Genomic DNA, 26,867 nt, shown 5'->3' on the forward strand with positions numbered 1-26,867 from the left:
TCTGAGATTTCAGTTACCTATGGTTAACCACAGCCCGGAAATATTAAATGGAAAATTCTGGAAATAAATAATTCATAAGTTTTAAGTTATTCACCACTGTGAGCAGCATGATGAAATCTCGTGTTGTCCACTCCAAGCTGTCTGGGATGTGCATCATCCCTTAGTCCAGCTTATCCGTGCTGTACATCTGGTGCCATAAATCATTTTTAAGAGAGAGACCACATTCACATAATATTTATTACAGTCTATGATTATAATTGTTCTATATTATTATTATTGTTAATCTCCTGCCATGCCAAATGTATGCATGAAACTTTATCACAGGTAGGTATGTACAGGAAATTACATTGTATATACGGGGTTCAGGACTATTTGCAGTGTCAGGCACCCGCTGAGGGCCTTGGGATGTATTTCCTGCGGATAAGAGAGCTCTGCCGTACATCCACGAATGGGCAGACTGGGCGCTGATAAAACGCCACTCCAGAGCCGCAGCGGCAGCGGCCATGGTTTGCCTGCAAGCTCTAGTTTGCTGACCCTGGCATTTGAATATAAAGTGAACTAGAGCTCCTCACCATACTGTTTTTCTCTTATTTGTCAGATGTTTTGGTTCCTTTTCTTATTCTTTCTAACTTAATGCTATCATTCCTACTTCCGTCCTGTTTAATTTAACCTTTTATTACATTTATTCACACTTGTGTGTACTACTGGGCTTTTTGTACCACCAGCTACATTCCCAGGCTCTTTCATATCCTTATACAACTTTCCAGCCTGTTTTCAAGACTCCCCCCGCCAAATAAATAAGTACATAAATATATATACATATGTATACATAAATTATATATATAATTATCCTAACATTCGTTGAGTTTCAGGGATGAGTGCGGTGAAGGAAATGGGAGTGCTGAATGTAAAGGAAGACGACACTCCCATGGGTTTGGATGGTCTTGGGTGGTCTGGCAAGACTTATAAAAGGATTCAGGACTTGCGCTGATTCTTGAAAGACTGGAGTAAAATTAAATATTAGGGGGGGAAAAAGAAAAGCATTTCAATAAATTACTGACAAGGAAACGCTCATATATGGTCTCCCTCCACATTTCATCACCAATTAGATGGTATTCCACCATGGACTGTTCCTTTTCAAGATCATTACCTTGAGCAAAGTGTTAATGGTGTGACTTGTTTTTCTCTGGAGATTCCATCTCTTTGGATGATCACTTTCCCTTCCATGTGCTTACTGAAATAAATAAATAAATAAGACGATGCATAACAGACCTGGGGCCACGACCAGCTCTGCTCTAGCATCCTGTCACCTGGACTTCTCTCCGGCTGGCTGGCCTGTGTTTTCATCATGCCCCAGTCTTTTGTGGCCATCAGCATGGTAGGCAGGTCTGACCCCGGAGAGGCACTAGAGAGCCATGCAACTTTCCGGGATCTATAACTGTGTAAGTGAAAGGAGGCCTCCAGGGGACCTGTGTTAGCTCACTAGGGACATAACTTGGGGTTTGGAATTATGGTAACTAAAGATAAAGACTATGAATAAGCATTTATTTCCCTTCTGTACCCCTATTTTCCTGTGGACCTCGGAGGAGAAAGACAGCTGGGGGTCCCGTCATTCCTCAGTCTCTTTACCTTTGGTCTGAGTAGATCTCACGGGATAGTTCCGGCAGGCCAAGCGAGGATGCGGACAGGGGGCTGGGTCTGCAGCACAGCCCCGTGTGGAGAGGCCGGAAGTGTGCCTTCCTTCCGCAGGTGCAGCTGTGGGCCCAGCAGGGGACAGCCCGGATTCCGAAGTAGGATCTAGAGCTTCCAGGATAACGTGAAGAGCCAGGTAGTCTGCCTAATTGCCTCAGGTTACATAAGCACCAGAACGACAAGGCTTTTGCATCTTAATTGCAGTGTCTGCTGTTTGGTGCTGGGGCTCATTTCTAAAGCCGGAGTAAGAGCACATTAAAAAGCGCAGAGCCCCAGGACACTGCCTCTTGGCTTCTGGGTGATTGCATTGTGTAATCCCTCCTTTTTTCTTCAGGTGACAGTGGGCACATCTCTGAAGCCTTAAATAATAGTTACGAAGAGTGCACTGTGGGACCGCAAGGGGTAGGATGGGGGATGTCAGGGAAGAAAGAGGAACGGGAGTGCTGCTATAAAGGGAACATATAGCCATTTGGGATGAAGGTTGGGGCTGCCTCAGTGGAGTCATTAAGACCCGGGACTGAAATGGAAGTAAAGGCCCGGACCCAGAACGCTTGGCTGCAGGAAACCGCCTTGCGTGGGGGCCGAGGGAAAGTGAGGCGATGAGTCAAACTTGATATGTGAGCAGCAAAGTGCTAATTAGAACATGTAAGGAGATCCCTGGGGAGAGAGGAGGATCTGGCTTTAAAAACCTTCGGGAATTAGAAAAGGAAATTTCTAAATTTCAAATGGATTGAATACTAAACAGGCAGAAGAGGCCTTGGGGAAGGCTTAGGGCCCAGAGCCCCCACTCATGCAAAGCTGCTTTCTAGGCCACCAGTGGGGGGCAGAGGTTTTCTATCCTTCCTCCCTCCCTCCCTCCCTCCCTCCCTCCCTCCCTTCCCTCCCTCCCTCCCTCCCTCCCTTCCCTTCTTCCTTCCCTCCTTCCTTCCTCCCTCCCTTCCTCCCTCCCTCCCTCCCTCCCTTCCCTCCTTCCTTCCCTCCTTCCTTCCTTCTTTCCTTTTCTTTCTTTCCCCTCTCATTCAATTTTATTTCTTTTTCCCCCCCATTTTTAAATTAAGGTATTACATGTGTAAATATCTTCTCATTGCCCCTCCCCACCCCACTCCCATACCTGCCCTCACCCCCCAGTGTTTTGCGTCCATTGGTTCTGCTTATATGCATGCAGACCAGAGATTTTCTGTGAGGGTTTTTCCTGATCCACCACCGCCCCCGGGAAGCTAGCCTGGGCTGTAGGAAAACTCCCTTCTCACAGACCAGGTGGCCTCCTTTGTCTCTTTCCTCCTCGCTGTTTCATTTGTAGTAAAACATTCTTCATTTTGAGCGTTTTGAACTCCTAATTAAAAAGTCTTCCGATGCATATCTTAAGATTGTTCTAAGAAAACAGCTGGCTAAAGAAATCGATCTATGAGTTCAAAAACGATGCATGACGTTTCGGCATGTAATATCTATCGGTCAGTATCCAGTGCATAGAAAATTGTCAATCCAAATGAAAGAATCAACTTCAAGTTAGAAAAAGAAATCAATAAAACTGAGGTAAGCAAAAAATAAAAAGTGTACGCTCCCTGAAATTTTCTCCTTTCTTCTCTCACACCGTGCAGGTGATATACGCCCTGAACACAAAAAACGATGAGCACGAGTGTGCGATTCAGGCCCTCAAAGATGCTCACGAGGAAGAAGTCCAGCAAATTCTCGCCGAAACCAGAGAAAAGATCCTGCAGTATAAGAGCAAGGTGACGGAGGAGTCAGACCTGAAGAGAAAGATCCAGGCGCTGGAAGCGTCCCTGGAGGAGCACGTGAAGGTGAAGCAGCAGGCGTTGGCCGAGTTCGAGGCCTACAAGCACCGCGTGGAGGACACGCAGCTCTGTGCGGAGGCCCAGCACGTCCAGCGCGTGGTCACCATGGCCAGGGAGGTGGAGGAGATCAGGAGGAAGTTTGAAGAAAGGTTGCGGAGCTTTGGGCAGCTCCAGGTACAGTTTGAAAAGGACAAAAGGTTGGCGCTGGAAGACTTGCGGACCACTCACCGGAGGGAGATCCAGGAGCTGCTGCAGGCACAGCAGGAGGCCAGCGCCCCGGGGCCCAACGGGCAGGAGGAGGAGGGGGACCCGCTGGGAGTGGAGGTGGAGACCCTCAACAAAACCCTGGCAGAGCTGAAACTGGAGCGGCAAAGGCTCATTGAGGATTACGAAGCCAAGTTGAATAAGGCTCAGTCCTTCTATGAGCATGAGCTGGACACCTTGAAGAGGTCACAGCTCTTCACCGCAGAAAGCCTGAAGGCTAGCAAAGAAAAGGAAGCCGACCTCAGGAAAGAATTTCAGGCACAAGAAGCAGTTTTACGGAAAACCATAGGGAAACTGAAGACGGAGTTACAGATGGTTCAGGATGAAGCGGGGAGTCTCCGGGACAAATGCCAAAAGCTTCAGGCAGCCCTTGTCACCGCGGAGAACAGTGTTCAGGTGAGTGAAGAAGAATATTTCCAACACAGGGATTCCCCCCCACCCCCACCCCCCAGTTTCCTTTGTCTTTTCAGTGAGAATACTTTAACTTTCTCTCTCTTCCCCCCCCCCCCCCCCCCGCCCCATTTTGCTTTTTTCTGTTCTTTTTTTTTTTGGAAAAACCAATAGAGGGGTCATCTTTGCTACCTTGTAGTTATTACCATTTTCTACTAGAGCTGCAGGCCCCACAAGGCCTGAAAAGATATTAAAGGCCCAAGCAATAATTTTAAATCTTGCTCAGTGTTTTCTACAAAAGAGTTTTATTTAAATAACGTGTTAATATTTTCCATAAGCGCTTTGGGACTGTTAAAAATATTGGGCTTTGAGATCACTTGTGGGTTTTTTTTCCCCTTCATTAAAAATGGTTATAAGTGTCACCCGCCAAACAGATTTAAAACTTGGTACTGCTACGTGTGATTTTTGAATTAGAAGTTGTTGATGCTGCCTGGCCAGTGTGGCTAAGTGGTTGAGCCTCAACCAGAAACCAGGAGGTCAGGGCGCATGCCTGGGCTGCAGGCTCTCTCCCCAATAAAGGGCATTTGGGAGTAACCGATTAATGATTTCTCTCTCATCACTGGTGCTTGCATCTCTCCCTCTCCCTTCCTCTCTCTGAAATCAATAATATATATTATATATATATATATATATATATATATATATATATATATTAGGTTGTTGATGCTTATAATTTAATTATTTAGCTTAGCATCATTCTGGCATATTAGTAACGGCTACTTGATCTTTCTTAGGGTCTTCAGAAACAGCTTGACGATGCCAAGCAGGGAGAGATGGCTTTGTTAAGCAAGCACAAGGAAGTGGAAAGTGAGCTGGCAGCAGCCAGAGAGCGTTTGCAACAGCAAGCTTCCGACCTTGTCCTCAAAGCCAGTATGTCTGACCCTCGTCCTTGGTGATTCCTCAGAAAAAAAACAATGCTTAAATGTTCATTCAAGACAAAATTCTTATAATGTTTTAAAATTATTTAGAGTCTATGTTAACGGACTCTGATATCTTATTCGTCAGTCATAAATAAGCAACTGATAACTTAGTTTTAGAAATGGGTATTTTTATAGAAAAAATTAATAAAAGAGTTAGCAATTGTTAAGGCACCAGGAAGCCAGACACTAAAATAAAAAATGCAGTCCAAGCCCTGGCCGGGGTGGCTCAGTGGGTTGAGTACACCCCATGCCCCAAAGAGTCACCAGTTAAATATCCGGTCAGGAGGCAACCTACTGATGTTTCTCTCTCTCTCTCCCTCTCCCTTTCCCTCTTTCCCTCTCCCTTCCTCTTTCTCTAAAACCAATTACAAAACATTTTTTTTTAAATGCACTCTTAAGAGGTTGTGTCTATTAAAAACATGTATGGTAAAGTATGTAAATTAGTGGGACCATATGTAAATTACAGCACCACCGTTTTTACTTATTAATAAGGACCACTTTATGTACTGAAGCTGCCTTGCCCCTTCTGGCGTGGCTGTGGTGCTGATTTCCTAGTCCTTGTCAGAGGATGAGGTGGCCCACGTCAGTTCTGAAGTTATATTTAGCCTGAGTGTTCAGTGGGCCAGGTGAAACCATTGGGACTAGTTCTTTGCAGATGTCTCCTGATTGGATGGTTCATCAGTGAGTCCCAGATTACCCTTTCCCTAAAGGAACAGTTTTTTCCCCTAAAGTAGCATGTATAGAAATCACCGGGAGGGCGTGTACAACCGCAGATGCTGGGCTCTAGTCCCAGTCTCCAGTGCAGTAGGGCTGGGGGAGCGTCATTTTGAACTGGAGTGAGTTCCAGGTGCTGCTGGTGCAGGGCGCCTTGAGAACTGCCCCAACACATGCTTTCATGCTTTTCCATGCTTTTTTTTTTTTTTTTTTTAATCTCACACTCACTTTATAAAATTTTTTATTAAAGTTATTGGGTGACACTTGTGAATAACATTACATAAGTTCCAACTGTTTAGTTCTATAAAGCATCATCTCTGTACTGCATTGTGTGTTCACAGCCCAAAGTCCAATCTGCCTTTGCTGCAGACTAGACTTTACATACATTTTCCTGTGTAAAAATACGTAGGAAATTTTTAACCTCTTCATTCTCCTCCCACCCCCTTCCCCGCTGGTAACCACCATCGTGTTGTCTGTGAGTGTGTATATTCAATACCTTTCTAATCACACTCACTTTTCATCTCTCTCCCTATTCCCCCTCCTTTTTCCTTTACTGTTGTCATTTATTTTACTTTTTCATAACATTGCTGACTTTATCTGTCTTCTACTCCACCTTAGTTCTTTATCTTGTCTAAAACAAATTCGCTTTCAATCAAACTGCTGTCTGCCATCTTCATTCCCTGCATACAGATTTCTTCTTCATGCTAGAATTTGGAAAAAGAAGGTATTAGAAAAAACAGATTACCCATTCTGGTACCATAATCTTGGCACATCCTCCTAATATTTTATTCCCTCCCCAAGGAGTTGCTTCTGCTTCAATTTGTATGGTTTGAAATCTTAAAAAAGCAAGTGGTATAGTCCTGGTGCAGGGAGCAATATCAGTGCACTTCTTTCTAATTTAATTTTTTTTTCTACTTGGGTATGAAGTATTCCCATGGCAGATATTTCAGTTTTATATATTGAAGAAATAAAAGAGCTATGTGTACATGCAGACCATTGACTTCACTAAGCTATCAAACACAATTGTGTCCATAAATATAGACTGCTTTATACCACGGTGCAATGGATTTTAAATCGGAGGGTTTTTCTTTTGGGGAGTAGGTCATATTGGAATGCTTCAAGCAACTCAAATGAACCAGGAGATCACAATTAAAGATCTAGAATCAGAAAAATCAAGGGCCAGTGAGAGATTATCCCAGCTTGAAGAAGAAAAACATTTTTTGCAAAGCAAAACCCTGAGTCTGGATGAAGAGCAGAAGCAGCAGATCCTGGAACTGGAGAAGGTAAAATGGAAAGAGGACGCCCTTCCCCAGGAGAGGAGAGGAAGAACAGTTCAGTTTTCCTCTTTTCAGTCTATTTCTTCACTCCAGTAGTTTTGTTCCAGGAAAGAAGGTGTAAATCTATACTATCTCATTTGTGTGTGTATATTCAGAATATTGTCAGTAATGATTTATAATGTAAAAACGTAAGACATTTAAACCGATTCCAAACCGAATAGACTCTTATTTGAGTGGAGTGTACATACGTGGTTAATTGTATTTGGTTTGCTATGGATGAAACGTATTATCACATAAATACCTAGGAAATTTCAATAAAACTGAAAAGGCTACCAAACATCGAGCTCTGAACATTCGTATACTAGACTAAACATGTAAGACATCTCATTTGTAGAGTAATTCTGAATATGTATTCCAGTTTTCCAGATGTCTACAATACCAAGTGGGAGTCCTGGACACTCTTTTTTCTCCCCTCAACAACCACGCATATTGAAAAATGTCTGTCTTTGCCCCCTGCTCACCTCCCACTCACTCCCTGCCCGTGTGCTGTCTGGTTCCTCTCACCACCACTGCACAGAACCTGCACTGCCCGCGCCCTCCGGGGGCACCCTGGTTGCTGGACGTGGCGGACCGTGTCCTGCCGTGGCACTTCTCCTCCCTGGCGTACATTGCCTCTCTTTGGGTGTTTCACGCTCTCTCTGTGTTCTTCCCGCCTCCTGGCCTGACAGGCTTGTTTGTGAGCGTCCCTTCTCTGTCTGTTCCCTTACCAGTGATGTCGCCTCGCATTTTCATCCCCTTCTACACGCTCATCCATTTCAGGAACGTCAGCGGCAGCTCCCAACTCTGTTGGTCTAGGTCAGATCTTTTCCCTCAACCTGAATCCTGTGTATCTAACTCCCACTGTACCTCACAAACGTATCAAGTCGCCACGCCTAGAACTTCGTCCTCTCCACAGGACAAGTAGCACTACAGTCTCTCTAATTTGGTAAATCAGAGCCCTGGGAGTTATTTTGATTACTTATCTGTTGCTAAGGTCCATCGGTTCTGCTCCCTCAATGTATTTTTATCCCATCCTCTCCTCTACATACCCATTCAATGAAGCTAGATTTAGGCACCTGTCATTTCTTGTCTGGATTACGGTTACAACCTCCTACCCGCTCTACCCGTAGCCTTGGGTCAGCTCAGCAGCCTACTGCCAAGATGATTGATGTTTTTTGTTGTTGTTGTTGTTGTTTTTTTTTTTTTTTTTTTTTTTGTGTGTGTGTGTGTGTGTGTTTGTTTTTAAAAAAATATATATTATTGATTTTTTACAGAGAGAAAGGGAGAGGGATAGTTAGAAACATCGATGAGAGAGAATCATCGATCAGCTGCCTCTTGCACACCCCCTACTGGGGATGTGCATGCAACCAAGGCACATGCCCTTGACCGGAATCGAACCCGGACCTTTCAGTCTTCAGGCTGACCCTCTATCCACTGAACCAAACCGTTTTCGGCCCAGCCTTATATCTTATGTTCTGTCCACACCTAAACTTTGCCACCTGCTTAACTACCTCTCACCTTTCAAAATGCTATACATGGCTATAAATGCAGGCTTTTGACATCAGATCTAGGTGTGAAATTTTCTCATCTCTAGTTTCCTGATGGGCTTGTAAGAATGTAAAGGAGAGATCATGTAATCATCATGAGCTCAAATGTTTCCTCTTCTGAAAAGCTTGCCCCGATCTCTCTCTCTCCCCCTCTCTTACACACACACGCACACACACACACACACACACACACACATATTCAGGTTAGGCTCCTTTCCTGTATAATCTCACAACATGTGATGCACACTTCCGTCATAGAAATTATACAGTAGTTATATCACCACTATCTTTTGACTTTTTGTCATTAGACTGAATGCATAAAGGTATATAATTGGCACTCAATAAAATTATATTGAGTAATGTCATTTGAGTGGGTAAATTGGTGTGCCATTTTACCAGTATGTTCAACTTTGACATATAGGAAGCCTTTCTCTCTTCCGTGTGCGGTTGTGCTAATTCACATTTGGTTCTAACCTTCTATTAGTCTACTTTATCCCTTGCTTTAAAGTTATTTCTTTTGCCTATGCCACCCTGCCGTTTTCTCAGAACACCCTTTCCATAGTCTGAACCCAGTGGCTCTCAATTCATTCCAGTTCACCTGTTTACTGGGTATTCAGCGTACTGATAGCAGTGATGGAAAAAGCAGGTGCCAATGTATTGATGTTTATTTGTTTTAATTTTAGAAAGTAAATGAAGCAAATAAAACCCAGCAAGAGTATTATGAATTGGAGCTAAAAAACCTGCAAAACAGATTGGAAGGGGAGGTGGCTCAGTTAAACGAGGCCCATTCTAAGACTTTGGAAGAATTGGCATGGAAGCACCACATGGCCATTGAGGCTGCCCACAGCAATGCAATCAGGGACAAGAACAAACTGCAAATGGTGAGTTAAAAATGCAATTTAGGATGGCATGTAAGTCAGTGGAGTTCCTGGAATACCCAATGGGACCTTGGCTGTGGAGTACTGATGGAGTTCATTTTGATGGCCACTGTCTGGTGATCACTCTGTAAATCTTGGCTCAAAGAATAATGTACATAAGAGCTCTTGATGTGGGATACGGATTATTAAGTTGCTATGAGGCATTTCTGTTTTTTAAAAATATATTTTATTGACATTTTAACAGAGGGGAAGGGAGAGAGATAGTTAGAAACATCAATGAGAGAGAAACATCCATCAGCTGCCTCCTACACACCCCCTAGTGGAGATGTTCCTGCAACCAAGGTACATGCCCTTGACTGGAATTGAACCTGGGACCCTTCAGTCCGCAGACCGATGGCTCTATCCACTGAGCCAAACCGGTCAGGGCAGGCTTTTCTATTTTGTATAAGCCATCCTAGAAATACTCCCTGCATCTCGAGCTTTCTCTTCATGAGACGGCAGCTTAGGGGTGCCCCTCAGGGAGCCTCAGCCGGATGAAGTGCTCCCTCTCTGCGGCCCCTTTCCCCGGGAAAAGGACTTGTTTTGCTTCCACTCAATGAAGTACTCAACTTACTGATAGTAATGCGCTGACAGACAGTGTTGCGTAGTAGAAAGAGCAAGGTGTCTGACACATGGTGTCTGGGCCTTACACCGAGCCCTTTGCTTCCTAACTGCCTGAACTTGGGGCCCAAAAGCTATGCCTCAGGCTCCTCATCTGACCAACGTAAGACCCATCTTATAATGCTCCTGTGAGGGTGACGTGAGATAAAGTGTTAAGAACCCAGTCCATCAACCTATGAACCGGGAGGTAACGGTTTGATTCCCGGTCAGGGCACATACCTAGGTTGTGGGTTCGACCCCCAGTGTGGAGTATGTAGGAGGCATCCAAACAATGATTCTCTCTCATCATTGATGTTTCTATCTTTTTCTCCCTCTCCCTTCCTCTCTGAAATCAAGAATATATATTAAAAAAGGAAAAAGAATCCAGGCATGTCCTGTCATATAGTGATAAATAAATGTTGAATATTAATATTTCTCACTGTGTGCCAGACACTGCAGTGATGTCTTTCGTTTAATCCCCTTTTCATTTAATCCTTATAGCACTGGTCTACCCATTTTACAGAAGAAGTGATGGGGGCATAGAGAAGTTAAACACTTCCTCAAGCTCATGCAACTAGGAAGAAGGACCTTGAACTCAGGTCTCAGATATCAAACCCTGAGGCATTTAACACCGCATCACGTGGGCATGTATTAGTGATGGTGCTCATATGCTTCATCTGATAGCAGTTTTCAGCTTACGAAGAGCTTTCTTATATATATTCCTTGTTACTTTATCACAAGGACGGCTACTAAGGGACTAATGGGCGGGAGTGGATTCAGCATCAATACCCTGGATAAAGGGATGATTCTCACTGGGAGGAGGACTCAGTGGGGGATCGTGAGATTTCATAACACTATTCAGAACAGTGCACAATTTAAAACTGAGTTGTTCTGCAATTTTCTATTTAATATCCCTGACTGTGGTTGAACACAGGTAACAAACCACAGAAACCAAAACCGCAGATAAGGGAGGACTACTGCATATTTTCCTTTGTAACTCTGATTTCCCCACCCATTTGAAAGTCAGCAAGTGCATAAGCACAGAATCCACGCAGAAAAGACTTAACTCGGGCCTGACGCTGCCATCCTTACAGAGGCACGTGTGACTGGCCCTGGCATGTAACTAGGAACTTGAATTTTTGGAGGATTACCACCAATCCTGATAAGCCCGGCTCACTGTGCCTAAACTGTTTATGCAAACAACATGGTGTGTGCTGAACAGCTGCTTTCGTCCTCAGAGGCTGGGAATCTGGTGCATGCCAGTCAGGCTGTGCCTGCTTGCCTGCCTGAGCACTGAGCCCCTGGGACCGTTCCCGGGGGTGACATTCCACACGTGTGCTCACAGCATGCCAAGAGGCCTGTGTGAGAGGGCTGTGTAAGCTCTGCTGGTTTCCTGCGCTCTGACCCACGTGCCTTTTCCCTCTGACGATTGTGTCCTCTGTGCTTTTGCGGTCATCGTAGCTGTGAGTGTGACTTCATGCTGAGTCCTGTGCGTCACCTCAGCCCATCATCCAACCTGCAGTCTCGACACAGAACCCCATTTTCTACTCTTCTCACCTTACTTCTGTAAAGTGTTAAACGACTTTTGTACCTCCGGGGTTTTTGCACTTGCTTTTTCTTCTGCCTAAATGCAACTTTCCCCTCTTGTTTCAGCATCTTTTCTGACTGGTGCCCTCCTTCAGAATGCACTTAGAAACTGCTTTATGCAGGTTTCCTCACTAAGCCAGAGCTAGTTCCCCATCCATACACGCCAGTACTTCCCATAGGCGTCAGATGTTAATCACATATTCCTTAATTGCCTGATACCATGACCTTATGAAAGGTAGGCACCATGACTCATTGCATTTGTATCCCAGGTATTAAATACATGCCTGGCAAATAGTAGGTGTTCTTCCATAAGTATCAGTTTTGCTGGTATTTTCTTCAGATGTCTTGACTCTATACTTGTTAACTTTTCACTATGTCCCAGTCTAGCACTGAGTCCAGAGTGTTATAAGATTTTTTAATAATGTAAATATAAAATAATTCTGTATTCAAGAGACAGAATTTTTTCTTATCTCATCAATTTATCATTTATAAAACATACTTGTGTGTGTGTGTGTGTGTGTGTGTGTGTGTGTTTACTACATTTTGATCTAGACCAAATATTCTTATCATTTAAAAAATTATTTAACTCTAGTCAGTTTGGCTTAGTGGATAGAGCATCGACCTGCGGACTGAAGGGTTCCGGGTTCGATTCCAGTCAAGGGCATGTGCCTTGGTTGTAGGCTCCTCTCCGGTCTGGCCCTGGTTGGGGCACATGCAGGAGGCAACCAATTAATGTGTTTCCTTCACATCATATTCCTGTCTTTCCCTCTCTCTTCCACTCCCTAAAAAAAAAAAAAGGAAAAATATCCTCAGGTAAGGATTAAAAAAATTATTTAACTACTACACCATAAGTTATTCAGAATGACAAAATGTAAGCCCCCAGGATTAATTTGATTCACTATTAATTTTTATATTAATTATAGGTAAGGCTAATTTGGAGAATAAACTTTCAAAATATAAACTGAATAGTCTTTTTCTTGGAAATATTTGAAGTATACAATATTTGAAATTTTGTTCATTTTTTTTAACATTTTTATTTTCTTAAGGAATTGGAGGAACAATATAAAAAGGAGAAACTAAACCTAGAAGAGGATAAAAGTCAGCTTCAACGAGAGCTAGAAAACTTGAAGAAGGAACTGGAAGACAAGCTGGGAACAGCCAATCAAGAGGCAAGAATTCTATAGACCTGTCACCTGTGTGTTATGTTTTCATGACAAAATCTTGTGTGATAACCTTGTATAAAGTAGGTGAGCTTCAGCAAAAGTAACATCTGCAGTAAAAATAATCAAAAACTGATGCTGAATTATTCATAATACATTGGTCACATCTCACCAGGTAAAAATTTGACTATAAAAAGCGTGAGACCCAAGGTGCTTTGGGAGGGAAAAGCAAATCAAAGGAGAATACCACTGAAAGGAAAGAAAACAAAGGAGGTTTTCCGACTCTTTTGTAAAACATTGACTTAGTATTCTCTACTCTGACTCCATTTAAAAAAGACTTTCCAGTCCTAGCTGGTTTTGCACAGTGGTTAGAGCTTCTGCCTGTGGACCGAAGGGTTTGATTCTGGTCAAGGGCATGTACCTTGGTTGCAGGCTTCTCCCCAGCTAAGGCCCTGCTCAGGGCATGTGCAGAAGGCAACTAATTGATTTGTTTCTCTCACATGGATATTTCTCTCTGTCTTTCCCTCTCTCTTCCACTCTCTCTAAAAACCTATGGGAGAATATCCTCTGATGAGGATTAAAAAAAATAAATTTAAAACATGAATAAAAAAGACTTTCCAAGTTCTAGATAGTGACATCTAAATGAATTTTAAAATTCTATACAAAACTAGAAAAGTCTAAGAATAGCATAGGATAAAAATGTTAAAACCAGGAAGTTGTGAATAAAATAAATGCAAACAAAGTGTATGATCATAATATTGTGTATTGCATCCCTTTTTCTCTTTTGCCCTGGTTCAGCTGTGCCCTGCAACAGCCTTCCTACTGTCCTCCTTCCCTCCGTCCCAGTTTATCCTTCTTGTGGACTGATAATTTCTACTAGTTCTTGTCTTGTCAGCTGTCCCTACTTCACCAGTCTTCTTTACCAATGGTCTTTAAGTCCCTCTTTCTCATTACTCTGCTTCCACTCACAGAAACCACGCCAAAGTACACAGGCGCCCATGGGAAGGCCAATAACTTGCACTCAGGATTCTTTAATTACATTTAAGCACTTTCCCAGAGAAGAAATCACTTGGGAGTGACAGGGAATTAAGATCCTGGATGGTATTATTAACTCAGCCTCTCTTCTGTTGTCCCAGATAATGCACCGCTGGCTCCAAATTTGCAGACCTCTCTTGACAGGACCCAGTCTTCGTAGTTACGGTCCCACTCGCATTAGAAGGCAGTTTAGTGACCATCTGTGCTTCTCATGCTGGTCCCCTGGAGTCTTACTCTCAGTTCTAAATGGCTTCTGTGTTCTTCAAGCCTACATACTCTAATCTCACTAAGAAGAGTTCTAATGAACATGTAATTAATTTTCCTTTTTACGGCATTTGCAGTTATATTTTAGCACCCTAGGCATGTTTTTGTGCCGTGTTGGACTGGCTCCCCAAGAATCTGCCTGGCTCATTTCTCCATATGCATTTACTTTTCTTCAGCCTGGGACATCTGTTTTTTCTGTCATTGCTAGAAGCCCATGACACGAATTTGTGCATGAGTGAGGTGCCTCGGCCTGGACAGCTATTGGGGCCATTGGGACCACGGGAGGTTGGCCAGAGGGGGGAGGGGCCCTGGGAGGTTGGCTGTGGGAGTGCACTGACCACAAGGGGAAAGCTCTTGCGTTGAGCATTTGCCCCCTGGTGGTCAGTGAGTGTTATAGTGATCGGTAGATCAGTCACTTAGGCATTTACATATAGAGATTATTATTATTATTATTATTATTATTATTATTATCCTTTGTTCCTGACTAGGCTCTCTAGAGATAATAAGCTTTAAGCCTTCTTGTTTTGTTTCCTGCCCTTAAAGTAAAGGATATCAACATTCCACAGTTAATTATGACGCTTCTCTAAAGTTTTGTTTTGTAAATTATCTTTATCAAGTTTAGGAACTCTCTTGCAATTCTAGCTTCTTAATTAAAAAAACTCACAAACTGATGTTGATTTTACTGTATATATTGGATTGTACTTTTTAATTTATTAATGTGGTACTTATGTTAATAAATTTTCTAATATTATAGCAATGTTGGATTTATAGAATAAGTCCTAATTAGTTATGAACTATATATATAATAGATTTATTTTATTTTATTTTTTAAAAATATATTTTATTAATTTTTTACAGAGAGGAAGAGAGAGGGATAGAGAGTTAGAAACATCGATGAGAGAGAATCATCCATCAGCTGCCTCTTGCACACCCCCTACTGGGGATGTGCCCGCAACCAAGGTACATGCCCTTGACGGGAATCGAACCTGGGACCTTTCAGCCCACAGGTCGACGCTCTACCACTGAGCCAAACCGGTTTTGGCTATATATAATAGATTTAGTTTGCTTATATTGATTTTAGGACTTTTGAGCCTAGGTTTGAGGAAGAGTGTACTTTTTTTTTTTTTTTTGAGAAATTTTTATAAATTTAGAATTATCTTCAGTGTTGAACTTACTTGATTTTTAAAAAAATGCTTCTTTATTGATTTTTATAGAAGGAGCAAAGGAAAGGGGTAGAGAGATAGAAACATTGATCAGAGAGAAGCATCATCCATCGCTGCCTCCTGCACCCTCCCTATTGGGGATTTGAGCCCACAATCCGGGCAGGTGCCCTGACCGGGAATCGAACCTGCAACCTCTCGATGCATGGGATGATGCTCAACCACCTGTGCCATACTGGCCAGAGCCCAGTTTTCATTATTATAGTTTTGATAGGCTTGGTAGTGATATAAAAATGAAATCTTTGCTTCTTTTCCTAGATAATTTAAAATATTTAATTTATTGGTTTTAGTTCTTATAATTTGAGGGTATCAATTTGCTTTGCTTGTTTAACAAATTGTCTATTAGCTCCTAAAAGTCAACTTTTAACAATTTCATGAGACAAACTTTGTATGAAATCATAGAAATTATAACTTATTTGAATGTATGATACATTTACAGCTTATCGATATGGACCTAAACTTATCAACTTTAAAAATACCATGAGAACTGGGCTCAAATAAAATATGTGCTTTGACTTTTAAAAGAGGTTTAAAAATATTTTTATCAAAAAATACCTTTTTTTCTCAATCTTTGATAAAATCTTAATCTTGCTTCAAATCCTTTTTATAGGCATTTGATTATGTGATAGAACCTGTATTTCTTTTTTTTTTTTTAAACAAGGAGCTTGAGTTATATCCATTTGTTTACATGATTGTCATGGAAGGGGGAACCATGAATAAGGCCTTCTTTATTTAAAAAAAAAATACATTTTTATTGATTTCAGAGAGGAAGGGAGAAAGGAGAGGTAGAGATAGAAACATCAATGATGAGAGAGAATCATCAATTGGCTGCCTCCTGCATGCCCCCTACTAGGGATTGAGCCCTCAACCCCGAGCAAGTACCCTTGACCGGAATCGAACCCAGGACCCTTCAGTCCCCAGGCTGACGCTCTACCCACTGAGCCTAACCAGCTCGGGCAAGACTCCAGGAATGTAAATGGGACTGTGTTGCCAGTGGACTACAGTGAGGTGTGGTAAAAGTACTCTGTTCACTTGCAGGTTGGCCGCCTCCAAGACCTGGTGAGGAAAGGTGAACAAGGGCTGGGCTCTGCGGAGGGCCTCATTGCCAGCCTCCAGGACTCCCAAGAAAGACTGCAGAAGGAGCTTGACTTGACCAAAGGCAGGCTGAAGGAGACCAAGGATGCTCTATTGAAAGTTGAGGTAAATCCTAATCCTGGCATAATCTGAACATCAGCAAGGTAAAAATATCATTTAGTCACTGTGCTTAAACATTATTACAATCCCATTGCATATAACTTAGTGTTTTACCTTCCTAGGGCTACGGTAACAAAGTACCTCAAATTGGGTGGCTTACTACAACAGGTGTTTGTTCTCATAGTTCTACCAGATGGAGGTATAAATCAAGATGTTAATATAAACCAAGATGTTGTTGCCCTGGCCGATATGGCTCAGTTGGTTGGGCACTGGAGATTGCTGGTTTGATTTCCCCGTCCAGGGCATATGCCTGGGTTGTGGGCTCGATCCATAGTGTGGGTGTGCAGGAGGCAGCCGATCAATGATTCTCTCTCATCTTTGATGTTTCTATTTCTCTCTCTGAAATCAATAAAAATATATTAGAAAACAAAACAAAAAACTTTAAATACTGATTACTTTTATTTTTAAATTCTGTGAAAAAACAAATTGATTCTCTTTTTTTAATATATTTTATTGAATTTTTTTTTTTTTTTTTACAGAGAGGAAAGGAGAGGGAGATAGGTTAGAAACATCGATGAGAGAGAAACATCAATCAGCTGCCTCATGCACCCCCCCTACTGGGGATGTGCCTGCAACCAAGGTACATGCCCTTGACTGGAATCGAACCCGGGATCCTTCGGTCCGCAGGCTGATGCTCTCTCCACTGAGCCAAACCGGTTAGGGCAATAAATTGATTCTTTTTCATTTTTTTCCCCTTCTGTTTACCTGTCCCTGGTGGCTATATGATATGAGCATTAATATGTAACAAGGAATAGTTGGAATTTAGAGCTAGTGTAATACACAACTTAACATATTTATGTGATGACAGACATATTGATTCTAATCTCCACGTTAGCATTCTGTGGCATAAAGCTGACTAAACTGTATTAAGATGTGGTTTTTCTGTTGTCAAAAGTAACAGGAAGATGATAGTATAAATATGGTGACGGATCATTGCTAAACATCATGATGATCATTTTATAAGGTATATAATTGTTGAGACACTATGCTTTATACCTGAAACTAATATAACATGGTATGTCAGTGATACTTCAATAAAAAAATAAGGTGGTAAAAATATACTTAAAAATAAACTGCTGAGATATTTCTAATGGATGTTGATAGAATGTAAGTTGTTTTGATATGGAAACATGGAGGTTCTGTGTCCCTAGCTTTGCTGCACTCTATCCTGGTGGCTTTCCCCCTCCACCCCGTCCTGGCACTGAGAATCAGACGTAGGGATTCCATTTATTTATTTAAGGTTCTTACTCATTGTTCTTTCTGTCACATAGTAGAACATGATACATATTTTAAGCAAAACTCTATCAGCTGTTCCATTGCTGATCTGCTAGACAGTTTGAATTGAGAAAATATAGGTGCTGCATTATATAATAGCTTACCACATCTTGGGAAAATTTCCTTAAGAGCAAGTGTGTGTTATTTTTAACCTTTCCCCCCATTCTCGCACTAAGAAAGTGCTGCGTTGAATTCTGTTCTTAGCACTTACTACTTACGTAATAGCCAGGTCAGCAGTGTGGAATGGCAGTTTCCACACTGAGTTGCTTCTTTCCCATTGATCTAGGACAGTGGTCGGCAAACCATGGCTCGCGAGCCACATGCGGCTCTTTGGCCCCTTGAGTGTGGCTCTTCCACAAAATACCACGTGCGGGCGCAAACGTACAGTGCGATGGAAGGAGTACCCTAATTAAGTTAATAACAGTGTACCTACCTATATAGTTTAAGTTTACAAAATGTGGCTCTCAAAAGAAATGTCCATCGTTGTACTGTTGATATTTGGCTCTGTTGACTAATGAGTTTGCCGACCACTGATCTAGGATATACCCCTTAACAGCTGCAGTCAGCAGGTGGGTGATCCTGAACGGGAGGAGGGGCCATCATCTGTTCTTCTCTTGTACCCTTGGAATAGCTACAGTACTGGCAGGGATGAAGGTTGCCAGTGTTGTCCAAAAGGTCACCAGCCCCAGGCTCCAGAGAGCTACTTGATTTATGCTAATGTAGAGGGACTTCATATATATCGTATCATATTACCATAACACCAAACACACTAACCGTTGGCTTGAGGTTATATATATAAAAAAAAATACTCAGTCACCTAAATTTCTCATAATTATTTTAATCATATCAGTGGGGTGCAGCTATAATGCTTAAACTTCGAATAAATAGCATACTTTTGAATGTGAACATGAATGAATTTGAATAACTTATCTGTGTATGTAATGTATGCACATGTAAAGATAATCGACTAATAATCACATACCCATGATATGGAAGCTTTAGTTAGGATTACTAATTATGCTGTCTTTAAATTGCTTAAAGTAACTTTTAAATTTATAGACCGTAAGAAAAGATAGTTTACTCAAGGGCATTTAAATGACAAAATGTGTACCGTATATTTTATTGTCAGAAAATCTCAAGTATTTATCATAGATCGCACTGCCAGTTACTGTGCCGTAGGAATTTGTCATGATGCGTGCACTATGCTTATTTGCAATAACCAGCAGTGACTTGGCTTTTGCAGACCAGTCTTTACTGAGGAGTTTTTGTTCTTCAGAGTGAGCTAGACCAAGCGAGGCAACAGCACGAAGAAACACTTGCTGCCCTGAAAGGCGAGGAGACGCTCAGAGTGGACAGAATGGCCCAGGACTTAGAAATAAAATGGACTGAAAATCTTAGGTACAGTTTTTACTCTGTAATGCAATCTCATCAGTGCAGATGTGCAGAAAATGTTTTTCTCTGTGGCTTACACTGTCTTCCTGTTGAAGACGTAGTAGCAGCATTTTCAGTGAGTTTTTCTCACGATTAGATGCAGAGAAATTGGAATTTTTTTTCCTGTTTGAATACAGATTGCTGTTTTCTGATTTCGTTTCTTTGAATATACAATAGATAGAGTACTAACCTGAAGTCAGAAGACTTATTTGTTCTAGTACCTATTCTGCCACTGATAAAATTGATAAACCCATGATCTTGGGTTAGTTACCAATTTACCTTCTAGTCCCTCACTATGCAATAATCAACTCCTATTCTGAGCTGACTTCTGAGGATTAATTATTTAGGAAACATGTGAACAACTACACTACAGCTATTGAGATAAATAATTCTCCTTATAAAGGAAATGCATTTGTTTTATTCTAGACAAGAGTGTTCTAAACTTCGTGAAGAGCTAAGACTTCAACATGAAGAGGATAAGAAGTCAGCAATGTCTCAACTTTTTCAGTTAAAAGAGCGAGAGAAAAATGCAGCCAGGGATTCGTGGCAGAAGAAAGTGGAAGATCTCTTAAACCAGGTAATTAAGAGTCTGAATTTTATAAATTTTTATTTTCCTGGACATTCACTAGCTGGGGAATATTACAGCACATCATATGTTAGTTCACTGTATTTTGTTATTTTTCTTTTCTTTTACATATTATTTTTCAATTATAGTTTGCATTCGATATTATTTTGTTTTAGTTTCAGGTGTACAACCGAGTGGTTAGACAGTCATATATACTTTACAAAGTAATCCCCCCAATATTTCACGAATGCTCCTGGCAACTTACATAATTATTAAAGTGCCCATTAATATATGGATGGATAAAAACCTTTGTAGTACATTTATACAATGGAATATTACTCAGCCATAGAAAGGAATAAAATCTTACTATTTGCTACAGCATGGTTGGATCTACAGGGCATTATGCTAAGTGAAATTAGACAAAGGACAAGTATATGATTCAATTCTATGTGAAATCTAAAGGACAAAATAAATAAACAAATAAAATAGAACAGACTCGTAGATACGGAGAACAGACTGATGGTTGACAGATGTGGGGGGGCGAGTGGAGGGAAGTTAGGGGACTGAGTGAAAAACTAACAAGAAGCTTAAGATGCTTTAAAACAAATTGACTATTATATAGGGCATCAGTTTTTTATTAACATGGATCTATATTTTTGCATATAGATTTTTTAGTTCATCCAGTATTCTCTTAAACAGACCCTTAAGGTGACATCATCCAGTCTTGTGGTTTAAATACCATCTATATGCCAGTGAATTAGAAAGTTAAATCTCCAGCCTTGACCTCTTACCCTGAACTCAGAATCCCTTGGTTGGCTAATAGGCATCTCAGACTTCGCATGTCTGACTCAGAAGTATTGATTTTCACTCTCCATCTATCATACCAGCATCTTCACTTCTTGGCATAGCTTATTGTTCAAAACAAAAAATGAAGAGTCATGCTTAAAATCTTTCTTTCTTTCTTTCTTTCTTTCTTTCTTTCTTTCTTTCTTTCTTTCTTTCTTTCTTTCTTTAACCTTTTCCATAATCTGTCAGTCCTCTTTATTCTACCTCTGAAACATATCCAGCTCCATCCACTTCCAATTTCCTTAGCAAACACTAGTCCAAGCCACTGTTATAATGGCCTCCTACCTGACCTCTTCAATTTCACTTTTTCACAGAACTCAGTGATCTTTATTAACAATTTTTAAAAAATATATTTTTTATTTATTTCAGAGAGAAAAGGAGAGGGAAAAAGAGAGAGAAATATTAATGATGACAGAGAATCATTGATTGGCTGCCTCCTACACGCCCCAGACTGGGGGTCAAGCTATAACCCAAGCACATGCCCTGATGAGGAATCTCACTGTGACCTCCTGGTTCATAGGTAGAAGCCCAACCACTGAGCCACGATGGCTGAGCCAAAGTGATCTTTTATGATGTCAATCAGATCATGCCATTCTCCTGCTTAAAATTCTCTCTGGGCACTGCATTGAGTTAAGGCTCTTATTCCAACTCCTTCGCTTTCCAAAAAGACCTGAAGCCATCTTGCCCCTGCAGACACCTCCCCTCTCATTTCAGCCTCACAAACAGCACCCTGGCTCGCACACACACACATGCTCAGCTACTCTGAGCTTACTGCCACCTCAGGGTGTTGGTGCTGATCCATTTGCCCATACGCTCTTCTCCCAAGATCATCTCCTTTTGTGTTTGGATCCTTCATTAATTCCAACTTGATTGTCACTTCTTTAAAAACATCTGTCTTTGCCATCAACCCAATATCACCCCCAGTCATTTCCCATCACAACAACCATTTTAAAAAAATGTATGTATATGTATCATGAACTTTATTTTTCCTACCTGTTTTTGTGTATTGGTTTTACTCTGTTTTTCTATTGTTTCCTTACTCTGCTTATGATATCTCCTGGAATATAGTATGACTCTACTAAATATTTTAAAAATGATTATAAATCTCACTTCATTTATGTATTAACTATGAACAGTATTGCCACCCAGAAGCACTAGTTGTGCCTTTCCTGTTTGCCACTGCGAGGTCTGTGATGTAAGTCACCCCAGGGCACAGTTTAGGGATCATGCCTTTGGTTTAGATAGTTCCAAGGCCTGCACCTGGATGTGGACAGAGTTCGTTGATTATTTGAATTTAGATTAAGTATACTTCTATTGTAGAAAGTCTAAAATCCCTGAGGGAAGACCTGGCATGCCACTCTGATATGTCATACTGGTTAGTGTTTCAACTCATTCAGGAATCTTCAACAACATGTATATTTTTGTATCATGATACCTTAAAGAGTGAAAAATGAAATATACTTCATTAGCAAGTGCCATACATTTTAGATTAGCTTCTAGTACTGGGACATCAGTTCTGAGAACTACAAAGAGCTAAAAAACTATAACTAAAAAACCTTCAGATTTTCTTAAGTTTTATGAAGTCTGGAGAAGTTAAGGGTCTCAGTAGTATGTGAAGAATATTAATAGTATGAGGAATAAAAAGAAAAAGTAAGTATAAAATTAATATAGTTAATATGTGTAAAAGTGTAAGCAAGTTTAGGTTGAGAAGTTATGTTAGTTAAGTTATTAGTAAAAAGTAATTTACCAGATAAAATCTGGCTTTACTTTGTGACATGCCAAGGAATGATCACATTATGGGGAAAAAGATAATCATGTTCTGTCTGAATATTTGATTATTGTCCAAAGAAAACACCATTTTACAGGAACTTTTCTATTTATATTAGTAATACAAAATTTTAATGTTATTTTGTATTTTGAAGGGCAAAAATGTAAAGCAGTTGAAACAGAAATCACATTTTTTCTCATATTTGGGGGTGAAGAGAGTGCCTAATGTTTTTTCCAGTTGTTTATCACTCAGAATTTCAGTGAACTTCTGAAAAATGAACCCAGATGGTAAATAAAGTTCCCAGATATGTCCTAGATGATAGGATTGAAAAGCTATGAGTGAATCTCTTTTTTCTTTTCCCCAGTACAAAACCAGCTTATTAATCTTCACATTTTAAAAATATATATATTTTATTGATTTTTTTACAGAGAGGAAGAGAGAGGGACAGAGAGTTAGAAATATCAATGAGAGAGAATCATCGATCAGCGGCCTCCTGCACACTTCCTACCAGGGATGTGCCTGCCACCAAGGTACATGCCCTTGACCGGAATCGAACCCAGGACCCTTCAGTCCGCAGGCCGATGCTCTATCTACTGAGCCAAACCGGTTTTGGCAATCTTCACATTTTCAATGATACTGTAATCTCTTATTTAGTTTCTGGCCCCAAAATTATGTAGTCAATTGAGTTAGTGTGTCAGTTTTCATCTGCTCATTTCTATTTAGAGAAATCCTTCATGAACCAACATCAATACTGAGTGTAATACTTTGAAGCAATAGATTGTAGCTTTCTGGAAGGAATTTGGGACAGTAATATGACTTGTAGTTCCTTCAGTAACCATCAACTTTAAAACTGAACTCTGGTTAAACGTACTAGCCTTTGGCATTTTGCATTGGTAAGTCTGCCAGCCCACAAACATCGGACACTGTTTTAAAAGACGACAGATAATTTAGACTGTAAGTCTTAAATTCCTTTTTGACTAATTTCTTCTTCAAAACTATTTTCAACTTATTTTTTCTTGAGTACATTATAATTAATGCTCTGTGCTTTACTCTCCCTTTCCCCACTCTGTCTTCCACTGAGTTGATTTCTAAATGTTCCCCTTTATTCCTGTGATCTTTTCTTCATAGCGGCACTCTCTGGGTGAAGCTTTGCATAAATCTATCAACAATGTAAGTGAGCGGCACTTACAGTTTGTACACAAGGGCATGTTGCACTTTTGATTTTGCATAAACATCATCACTGCTTTAAAGCTGAAACTTAGACAAAACTGCACTTTTTTTTTTCTTAGTAAGATTTTATTTTGTTGTTTTTTTGTTTGGTTTTTTTTTTTTTTTTTTGTATATGGGCAATAGAAGCTTCTAACTTTAAGCCATTCTCTGTGTATGTGCATATATCTACCACATTGTATTAGTAAGCTTATATTTTACTATAAAGCCAAGCAAGATTTTACATCTCACACATAAAATTTATTATTTTAATATTTACTTTGTAAGATACAGTAATGTTTTTGAAAAACTATTAACTAGTTGACTATCATAGAATTGGATAAATGTCTTTCTTCTTTTGTTAACTAGTTTATTTTTTAAAAAATTAGTATCAGTAGACTTTTACAATTAATTTTAGAGAGAGGAAGAGAGAGGGGGGGAGAGAGAAAGAGAGAGAGAGAGAGAGAGAGAGAGAGAGAGAGAGGAAACATTAATAAGTTGCCTCCCACACACCCCCACAACCTGAGCATACACCCTGATTAGGAATTGAACTACTTGATTTTTTGTTTGGGGGGACATGTTTGTGTGTGTATGTGTGTGTGTGTGTGTGTGTGTGTGTGTGTGTGTGTGAGAGAGAGAGAGAGAGAGAGAGAGAGAGATTTGTAACAGCAAAACTAGGTGAAATGACCCAAATTTCCATCAAGAAGGAGTGAAGTAATTTGTGTGTACTATATCCTGAAATTATGTCTGTTAGCATGCATTGGACTACGAACAGCAGAGCACCCAATAACAGTGGCTGTCAAAATATTTAGTTAAGCCGAGACCGGTTTGGCTCAATGGATAGAGCGTTGGCTTGGGGACTGAAGGGTCCCGGGTTCGATTCCGGTCAAGGGTATGTACCTTGGTTGCGGGCATATCCCCAGTAGGGGGTGTGCAAGAGGCAGCTGATCGATGACTCTCTCTCATCGATGTTTCTAGCTCTCTATCTCTCTCCCTTCCTCTCTGTACAAAATCAATAAAGTATATTTAAAAAAAAAGAAAAAAGATATTTAGTTAAGAACTCAGGTGTCTTCTGTACTTCCGCTTTGCCATGCGCACTGTGTTAGCCATGTCATAGGTGCAACATGGCTGCTCCAGCTCCTGCCATCATGTCCTGAGCAACCGTGCTAATGCAAGAGGTTCTCCTTAGATGCTTTTTAACTTTTATCGGGACATCTTTCCCCCAAGGCCCCATACTTCCTTTTAGCTTATTAACTAAAACAGGTTGGCACGTCCTTGCAATTAGATTTCCGTGACTTTCTTTAAGATAGGGATTTCTATCCACTCCCTAAAACACAAGTCAGCTAACTGGGAAGAAAGGAAAGGGGGAGACTGGCTGTTAGGGAAGCCAGGAACAGTGCCTGCACTAGAAATTCTGTGTAGTCACTGAAAAGGATGGGGTATACCGAATTATTTTGGATATGTGTAATTTATAAATACCACTGTGACGGGAAAATCCAACCTGTAAAACCACAAACTCACTAGCCTCCCTAATGGAAAGATCATTAATCATTGTTAGATAAATCCATGTGCATTTTCATTTTTGAGGAAGCTACATAGTGTTGGGTGTGTGAGAGGCCACTCCATCACATAACAACACCTGCAGGTCAGGACACCTCATGGTTTTACATTGGACGCCATCTTTATCCCTCAGTGCAATGCACATTGGAGTGTCTGTCCCATCCTGCAGCCCGTGGGTCTGTTTCAGCTCTCAGCTCCTTTGGGTGTTAAACACTGGTCTTCTGAGTTGTCCGCTGGGACCCAAAGAATAACTTTTGTGTGTAAGACGTAGCCACTGTTTTGTCAGATCATGACAGATGTCTTCTCTGCATTTTGTGAAAATCGTCCAGCCACTTGCACGTGATGTAGTAAAACCAGCGAAGGAAAACAAAACAGGCAATTCTAGCAGGAGAGAGAAGTCATTGTGTCTGGTTTCCCTTAGGGCTTGGGATTTGGCAAGAAAAGGAATGAAAGAGACTTTCCCTTTTATTTTATAACTCCTATATATATATTTTCTTTTTCTCACAATGAACACCTACATCACTGGTAATGTAGAATAAAATTATGTCCAGTGGCCTGGGCCCAGTGCTAGACCCCGTAAATCAGAATATCAAGGGGTCAGGGCCTGGGCAAGTATACTTATCCAAATCTACAGAGATGATTCTGGTACACAGGCAGGTTTGAGAGCCACAGGTTACATTTACTATCTCACAAACTGCTTTGTTTTGAGGACAAATTGTCTATTTTCTGTATTCTTTCATTTATGTAACAAGACGATATTTTGGGAGGGACAACAGCCACCAGCAGTGCATCAACAACCAAATGTTGTAGGTAATGAACGCCAGGCCCCATCCTGACCTCCAGGCAGTCCAGTCCCTCAGGCTCGATGTTTCAGTTGCTGTTCTGTAGGAGCGCCTTAAGTATCATTGTTGAGGCACAGAATCCTTATGAAACTGATCTGTAGGAAATAGGGAAAGCTCTCCTTTCTTCAGAAAAATATGCCCACTTTTTAAATTTTAATTTGTCCTTTTGAAATTTTCACAATGTCTTATTTTCAAAAAACAGCAGAGTGTTAAGTGGTAGAAATCAAAAGGCAGAGCCTACTATCAGTGCAGTTGGGCCTTAAAAATTGTACACGAAGTCTCTGGTGCCTATCGATCAGTCAGTGTTTTATATAATTCATATCTAAACTGCCATGGTAAGAATTTTTAAAAGGAGGATTAACATTTTTCCTGAAATAAGGATTCTTTTGGGTTTATTTAAAATTAAGAAAATAAAAAGCATTGAATTTTAAAATTATAACTAATGTAGAAGGGCTAATGCCACATACTTCAGACTTTATGTAATTTGAGGCAATTACTGTTTCTCATTCATTTATTCAACAAATGCCTTTCTATAATTCTGTCCCAAACCTGTTGATTAAGATTGCCCAAACTATTGAATGTAAAATCTATCTTTGTTCTCTCTTATTTTGAATTAGTGAAGTTTTATATCAATATATATT

General features: G+C 40.8%; 1 protein-coding gene across 9 annotated transcripts in view; it reads left to right on the forward strand.

Annotated features, from left to right (window-relative positions):
* Positions 1-26,867, forward strand: part of FAM184A (family with sequence similarity 184 member A) — a 69,367-nt gene that overhangs the window by 24,218 nt on the left and 18,282 nt on the right. For 5 of the 9 annotated variants that reach the window (XM_084889934.1, XM_084889933.1, XM_084889929.1 and 2 more), the window contains exons 2-10: positions 3,291-4,145; positions 4,934-5,069; positions 6,935-7,116; positions 9,380-9,577; positions 12,847-12,969; positions 16,518-16,679; positions 19,285-19,406; positions 19,866-20,016; positions 23,747-23,788. In XM_084889934.1, the coding sequence (XP_084746060.1) occupies positions 3,291-4,145; positions 4,934-5,069; positions 6,935-7,116; positions 9,380-9,577; positions 12,847-12,969; positions 16,518-16,679; positions 19,285-19,406; positions 19,866-20,016; positions 23,747-23,788 (1,971 nt within the window). The remainder of the gene's footprint in view (positions 1-3,290; positions 4,146-4,933; positions 5,070-6,934; positions 7,117-9,379; positions 9,578-12,846; positions 12,970-16,517; positions 16,680-19,284; positions 19,407-19,865; positions 20,017-23,746; positions 23,789-26,867) is intronic. The other 4 variants (XM_084889935.1, XM_084889928.1, XM_084889931.1 and 1 more) reach the window with 2 other exon arrangements.

The sequence above is a fragment of the Pipistrellus hanaki genome (genome assembly GCF_964339955.1).
Source record: "Pipistrellus hanaki genome assembly, chromosome: 7".
NCBI lineage: Eukaryota > Metazoa > Chordata > Mammalia > Chiroptera > Vespertilionidae > Pipistrellus > Pipistrellus hanaki.